The sequence below is a fragment of the Bactrocera latifrons genome, unplaced genomic scaffold (assembly GCF_001853355.1).
Source record: "Bactrocera latifrons isolate USDA-ARS-PBARC rearing strain unplaced genomic scaffold, ASM185335v1 scaffold_23, whole genome shotgun sequence".
Taxonomy (NCBI): Eukaryota; Metazoa; Arthropoda; class Insecta; order Diptera; family Tephritidae; genus Bactrocera; species Bactrocera latifrons.
Genome location: NW_017535852.1, coordinates 531415 through 539158, shown reverse-complemented (window position 1 = coordinate 539158; position 7744 = coordinate 531415). Strand labels below are relative to the sequence as shown.

The 7744-nt window shown below is 43.5% G+C and overlaps 1 protein-coding gene across 1 annotated transcript in view; it reads right to left on the bottom strand.

The window, feature by feature from the left end:
- Positions 1 to 155: 155 nt before the first annotated feature.
- Positions 156 to 7744, bottom strand: part of LOC108968825 (nucleoporin NUP188 homolog) — an 11258-nt gene continuing 3669 nt past the window's right edge. The window contains exons 7-11 of the mRNA XM_018933118.1: positions 7365 to 7633; positions 5234 to 7301; positions 1606 to 1760; positions 1307 to 1520; positions 156 to 1240 (exon numbers count right to left, since the gene is read on the bottom strand). Coding sequence (XP_018788663.1) covers positions 284 to 1240; positions 1307 to 1520; positions 1606 to 1760; positions 5234 to 7301; positions 7365 to 7633 — 3663 coding nt within the window. The 3' untranslated portion in view covers positions 156 to 283. The remainder of the gene's footprint in view (positions 1241 to 1306; positions 1521 to 1605; positions 1761 to 5233; positions 7302 to 7364; positions 7634 to 7744) is intronic.

Genomic DNA, 7744 nt, shown 5'->3' with positions numbered 1-7744 from the left:
AATAAAAAAATTATGTATGATGAAAAACTTTATTTATACAAAAAATATTTATGAATTCAGCAGGCACCACTTGCCTTTACGCTTACCTAAGCCCAAAAGCTCTTGTAAAAAGTTAAACGCAGCTTTTTTTCATAGAAAACTATATTCTCATTGAATTATATAAAAAAAAAAAAAACACACACTTAGAATTGTACTTATAAATAATTTCTGCTTGTTGTAACAACCAACTGCAGCGCCGAAAATAGGCAGCATGCGATATAATCACACTTCCAAGCATTGTCCTTTAATCGCTTTGGCAGATGACCGTAAAGAGATTGGACATTAAATGCAAATAATCCTCCTCCACCAGTTGCACATAGGAGAGTGGCGTGTAGCTGGGCTCCTCAGGAGGAAAATATTGAATTTCCTCCAGCACTTCCACCTCATCATCGTCTTGAACATTAACAATTTCATCTCTGCTGGCGCTGCTCCGTTTAACCTCACTGCCCAACGATGTGGGATCGCCCTGACGCCGCAGCGGTGGACGTGGCAGCTGCGGTGTGGAAGACACCGCTGTTTGCTGCTGCTGCTGCTGCTGCTGCTGCTGCTGCGCGTGCCCACCAGCGCCAATCGGACTAATCACACGCGACATATCGAAGGCTGTGCCGGCGGGCGTCTGTTGGTGGTGCTGACGACTGTGCTCTTGTTGCAAATGCAAACGACGCACCACATTCACACGCAAATCGTTGGAGTGGCGACGTGCACCCGACTGCGTCGGTGACAGACGTGTTGCTGTTGTTGCTGAACTGCTTGCCGTTGCGCTGCCAGCAGGTGTACCGCTCAATTCCATAAACACCAAGCCATGCTTGCGGCGGTACCACATTTCGCGGTGCTCACGATGATCGATTAGCACCTTCTTGCGCACGAATTCGTGGAATGTCAAGAGTTCGGTGCTAATCTCACGTCGCACTATTTGTTTTTCGCGCGCCGGCAAGTAGGGATTTTTCAGCGCCAACATGCTTTGCGAGGCGGCCAGCATTAGCACATGCTCGAGTGCGAGCAGGCAGAGTTCACCATCCAGATTGGTGAGCAGCTCGTTAGGTGGGCAATTCGCTGAGGAAACGGATGTAATGGAGACAGATTTCGAGAATTGTCGCTGGGAGCGTGCCAGCGCGGTTGTACCGCTAGCTTGTGGCGTGTTGGCGCCATCCCTGCTGGTGGGTAATACGTTGAGCGGCACTTCGTGGAAGCCATGACCTTGCTGAAAGCGTAAAATGTGCATTTATTGTATTTGTAAGACTTTATATGCGTAAGGATATGGGCTTACCAGGTTGAGTACTTTCGTAAAAACACCAACAATGCTCAGTACTGTGCCAAATGTCAGCGTTATGGCGGTCTCGTTCAATTTGGGCGCGCCAAAATGTATTTCGAAAATCGGTTCCCATTTGCTGACCAAAAATTCGGGTGCGCATATCAAGTCCAGCAGCTTGGGACTGAAGCGTTGTAGGCATTGCACGCTCAGCGTGATGATTTCAATGAGACTAAATTTTAAAAATTATAATAATTTGTATATACCTACATACATACATACATATTTAAAAATATTTTTAACTAATTACTACTCACTTGTTGAAGGCGCTGATGACTTCGTCAGTGAAACCCGGTCGCTCAATATCTGATAGTATGTCCAATTGCAAGTTGCGTCCGGCTATGAGACATTTCAGATTCTTCGGTTGGTGAAACATTGAAATGGCATGACCCATGAGCACTTGTACAGCACGCTGTGGTTGAAAAGGAAGGCAATGTTAATGGAAATAAGAAATAACAAGAAAAACGTAAAACATAAAATTCGGATATACCGAAGCTATAATGTTCTTCAACAATACAAAATATTCCTTAGAAGATTTGCTTAATATATGTATTATTGTTGGAACGGTTATCTAGTCCCCGTTAGTATGCTAAGGTTCAGATTAGTTGCCATCAAGGTCATCCCACGGTGAGCCTAAGAAACGTGCTCATTCGAAGCGGTCGAACCAAAGGAAGAAGTTGTTCAGATATGTAGGGTTAGCTGGACATGCAAAGAGGTGGTTAGTATCATGCGGGGACTGTTTGCACGCTGGATATATGTTTGTTATGTCGGGGTCGATACTCTATAAGTAGGAGTTTAACCTGCTACAGTATCCAGAACGAAGCTGCGCAAGGATCACTCATGGCAACTCGAAGCTCGTCATCTGAGAAGGAGTCGGCGAAGGTATTTATGGCTCCACTGTGCATAGAATAGTTAGTTGCGTCCGATGTCTGATCGTCGTATTGTCTTATAACATTTACATAGTTGAGGAAGGTCCTCTTAATATTCTTAGGAGGCGGTTCCGCTTCAATGCAGGGATGATTTGAGGAGGAATTTATTATACAGCATAGCAGATATATAGCAGACCAAGATGCATCTCCTTATAAGTGCAGTGTTCTGACATTTCTGTAGCTTTCTCGTCTGCGTTTCACCATATTGGTGCGGCGTAGTTAAGGACCGGCCGGCCGATTACCTTCTATGTTGGCAACAACGCTTCTTTATCTTTTCCCCTTGTGCTGCCCGCTAGCGATTTGAGGATTTCGTTGCGGCTCTGTACTTTGGCAATAATCGCGTGAGGAGTGAAGGAGCACAGGCTGTCGAAAGTCATACCTAAAATCTTAGGGTTATCGACAGCCGGCTCTGGGTTATTGACAACCGGCTCCTTGACGCCATCGACTGCAATATTAAGTTCAAGTCCGTACTCCTCCATTTATTTTGTGAATATGGTTGAAATGGATTCAGAGGGGGAGAGTTTTAGTTGCCGTGCAGCGAGGAAGCGAGAGAAGTCAGAGAGTTAGCCGCTTACGTTTGAGCACACGCCATCGATTCCATTGCCCGACGACATTATCATGCAATAATCGACGAAAGAAATTCTCTCTGGTTATTGCGGAAGTTTCGAGATGAAAAAGTAAACAGTAACGGGGAGAGGACATCACCCTGAGGAACTTCCTTTTTAATTATTCTTAGTTTTGTGCTTTTAAATCGAAATAGTACGGATGATCGACGACCGCACAGGTAGTTCATAGTCCACCTCTTCAGTCCTGGAGGGACCGTATATTATTTGGTGTCTCAAGTAGCATTGTGTGATTGACTGCGTCAAAGGCTTTTGAGAAGTCCACCGCTACGAGGATCGTCCTTTCGCAGCGTGATTTCTGTTTAAGGCCATGAACTATCTGGGCGTTTATGACGCTAAGTGCTGTGATGAAGATGTGCATTTTTCGGAAGCAATGTTGGTGGTTTGCTAGGCTCAGGTGTGACGGTCGGGAGCAGCAAGGCCTCAAGTGCTTTCACTACTGGGGAGAGGAGAGTAATCTAACAATAGGACTCCTCTTTATTGGCAGGTTTCTCAGGTTTCAGTAGTGGGACCACTCTTCCGATTTTCCACACATCGGGTATGTGAAGAGTGGTCAGCTACAGGTTAGAGACCTTAGTGCAGTAGCTTACTCTCGTCGAGCCCAGATGGTTTAACATCAGCATGTTACTTCCATCTGGGCCAATGGATTTGTTCGATTTTGTCTGGTCGATTGTTCAGTTTGTATGGCAACTATTTGTTATAGTGGTCCGATTTGAAAAAGTTCTTTGGAGTTTGCATTATTCGCTTAGAAAGTAATTTAGCCCAAATTTCTTGAATATATCTCTTTTTTAGGGCGATATTTCAAAAACTTAGAGACTACTTCGCGTATATACTGACAGACAGAGAGACGTACATGACTACATCGACTCAGCTGACACTGATTATCTTTCATATCTACAGTTTATAGCGTGACCCTTGGGGTGTATAAACTTCTTGGTAAACTTAATATGCCCTGTTCAGGGTTACGCGCCTAATTATATGCAACGTTTTTGCAATCGCAGCTGAATTTAATGCTAAAAGCTCTACAACATAGCATACTTCTAGGATTCTGCGATCAAATAGAAATTAAAAACAAGTAAGGAAGGGCTAAGTTCGGGTGTCACCGAACATTTTATACTCTCGTATGATAAAGTGATAATCGAGATTTCATTATCCGTCATTTACATATTTTTTTATTTTGCTGTAAAATTAATTAGATTAGATCAATTTGTGTACTTTGAGTATTGAATTGTATCTTCATTTTTTATTTATTTTAATTGTATTGAAAAGCTATAGTCCGATCACGACAATTTTTCCACAAGGGATACCTCAGCTGTATTTGTGTAAAGTTTTATTCCGCTATCATCATTGGCTCCTAGTGTATATATTATACAGAGAAGGCATCAGATGGAATTCAAAATAGCGTTATATTGCAAGAAGGCGTAGTTGTGAACCGATTTCACCCATATTTCGCACATGTCATCAGGGTGTTAAGAAAATATTATGTACCGAATTTCATTGAAATCGGTCGAGTAGTTCATGAGATATGGTTTTTGGTCCATAAGTGGGCGACGCCAGGCCCATTTTCAAAGCCTACGTGCAGCTTCCTTCTGCCATTTCTTCCGTAAAATTTAGTGTTTCTGRCGTTTTTTSTTAGTCGGTTAACGCACTTTTAGTGATTTTCAACATAACCTTTGTATGGGAGGTGGGCGTGGTTATTATCCGATTTCTTCCATTTTTGAACTGTATATGGAAATGCCTGAATGAAACAACTCTGTAGAGTTTGGTTGACATAGCTATAGTAGTTTCCGAGATATGTACAAAAAACTTAGGAGGGGGCGGGGCCACGCCCACTTTTCCAAAAAACTTACGTCCAAATATGCCCCTCCCTAATGCGTTTATTTATGGCTTAGTTATGGCACTTTATAGGCTTTCGGTTTTCGCCATTTTATTGGCCGATTTTGCCCATCTTCGAACTTAACTTTCTTATGGAGAAGAGAAACACGTGCACCAAGTTTCATCAAGAAATCTTTGTTTTTACTCAAGTTACAGCTTGCACGGACGGACGGACGGACAGACATCCGGATTTCAACTCTACTCGTCATCGTGATCACTTTGGTATATATAACCCTATATCTGACTCTTTTAGTTTTAGGACTTACGAAACAAAGATTATGTGAACAAAACTATAATACTCTCTTTAGCAACTTTGTTGCGAGAGTACAAAAATTTTCGGCACCCAAGCAACCTAGCAATAGAAATTGCTTACTAAATTGTAAAAATCTCCTACTTAATACTAATGAAACAAAAGTTTCTGAAAAACCCAAAATTTAAGAGACCAAAATTCTACTTACCATCAAATTGAATAACGACTGCGAGTGTTCCAAACGCCACAGCGTCTCGAACTCCACCAAATTCGACACTAAAGTAACCGAACTCTTGATCAGCTCCATCGCTGCCGGTTCGAGAGTCTGCTTGGCCAACAGCAATGAGTCCACCAAATATACCTCATGAATGCCCACAAATTGCAAAGCGTGTTTCACAAAGTAATGCTTGTGTTTCTCGAACAAGATAGTGACCAAGGTAATGCCACGCGTATAGATGGGCCACCATTTCTCCACCGTCCAGCCATGCTCCTCTGTCTTCGTTTGACCGAGCACAGCGAAATTGGACTGCAACAGCTCCTTTGGTGGCAACAATTTCAGCCACAAATAGTCGCCGACATCGCAATGCAAGAATTCCGCCGAGCAATTGCCTTTCGCAAAGACAATAAGCACATCCAGCAGCTCGACTGAGAGCTTTTGCTTGCTATGCAGCTGTAGTATGGAGCTGGCGCAGCTCAGCAAGCGTTGGAATACTTTATTGACAATGAATGGCAAATCCCAGTTGCCGGGACCGGCATCGTGAAATATGCTCGCCACCGTTTTGAGTAGATTGAAACTCAATACGAGTGAGTTGGATGAAGTCTGCTGCAGATTCTCCAGCTCCTGCTTGGCTTGCTTCTCTACACGTGCGCTATTTTCCAAAGTTTGCAACTCCGAGCAAATAATGCTTACGACCGAGTAGAGGAAATTCAACGCGGCGTCCGAGTCATTCAGCAACTCAGCAGCCAGCAAGTCGGCGCATTTAATAGTAAAAGCGAGACACGCCTCTTTGGCGCGCAAATGCAAATCTTCATAGCATGAGGAGAGGCGACTGAGCAGCTTAATAACCTGTTTCAACATTTCCACATCCTCTTCGGGGCTGTCTGTGTACGAGAGTTTGAAGCTGAGCAACACAAAGAGATACAGTTCGCTGAGCACGATAAATGGACGCAAATCTTCGATGAATTCAGCGCGATCCACGAGCGTGACAAGCGTTTGTTCGGCCAGCTTCTTCAATTGTTTGGATGGCACTTCAACAAATTGCGGTTGCTTCTTCAGCAGTATTATTAGAAAACTCTTGAAAGCAGCCAGACGACACAGCCACTCGGGCACGTCTTCGGTAAACAGCTCTACAGCGCAATACGGATCTGCGGCGGGCGTTTTCGGCATGTCAAATACATAATTAAGCCACTTATTAAAATTCGACGCCTCGAAGAAGCGCGAAACAACTTGCTTTAATTCACTGTTACCATTAGGTGGCGTGGAGAATATTTCAATGGAGAGTATATTCAGCAGCTGCGTGTAGACACGCGCATTTTTGCCCAATGTGCTGAATAGCGGATTGCAAAGTTGTGTCCAAAATTTCGGACGTTTCGTGAGCTCTTCCACCAGACTCTGCATGCCATTCTTCCAGAGCGAATGGAAAATATTCATTATTTTACTCGGCAATGTATGTTCGACCATTTGCGAGTCCTTTGCCACAGCGTCTAGATAGTCTTCTAAGAAAGTTAAAATGCTGTCAGCGATTTGCACGCCAGCCTCCTTGCCCAAGAAACGCTTCTCTTGCGTGGCATTGACTTTGAAAAATGCCTCCGTCACGCCGGGCTGTTTTTCGATGCACGCCTCCACCAGCTCCAATATGGCCACCTTCAACGAATCGCTCTCCAATTCATCGGGTAAACGCTGTAGGAAGGTTAAACGTATTTGGTCTGGTTCCATATCGAGACACGCTAACAAAGACATATTAAATTCAAGCGCTATGCGTCGCAGCAGCCGACACGACAGTATTGGCAGCCAGCGATCGAAGATGTTGCTCATATAACTTGTTACCACCGGTATGATGCGCAACGTATCACGTTGCTTGGGCTGCGTGTAGATCAAGGCTTCGAGTGGTGACAAATCGCTGGTCTCTTGCGTGGCCGGTTTCAAGCGCAGCAATTGCATGAGTATGCGCATGGCTAAACGCACAAGCAGCACGACGCCATGTGACTGCTGTATCATCCAATTGGACTCCATTTCCATGGTGTGTTGTAGATAGGCATTGCCAAGCGCGACAAAACTGAGAAGAAAATTTAATTATTAAAAAAAAAAAAAAATTAAATTGAGGTTATGTTTTGCTTACCGCAATAATACCATGCCATTCTCGATATTCGACAAACTATGTATGCAGATGTCGCGCAAGAATTGCTTTTCCGTGTTGATTTTTTCATTCTTATCACCGAGGCTAGTGACCGTATCCAATATGTCGCATACGAAACCCATAATTTCGGTATAAATTTTGTGTCGCTCCGTTTGTGATTGAAAGCCCCAAGCATGCATGTGTGGGAATACTTCGCGCAGCAAAAATATTAAACCGGGTATCTCGATTTTGAAGAAGTTGTTGCGTTGCAGCTGTAGGTGTGTGAGAATATGTTAAGAAATTAAATACTAAAAAGGCAAAAACAAACATAATGCAACATTTATAAATAGAATTTCAAAAAAAAAAAATAAATAAAATATAAA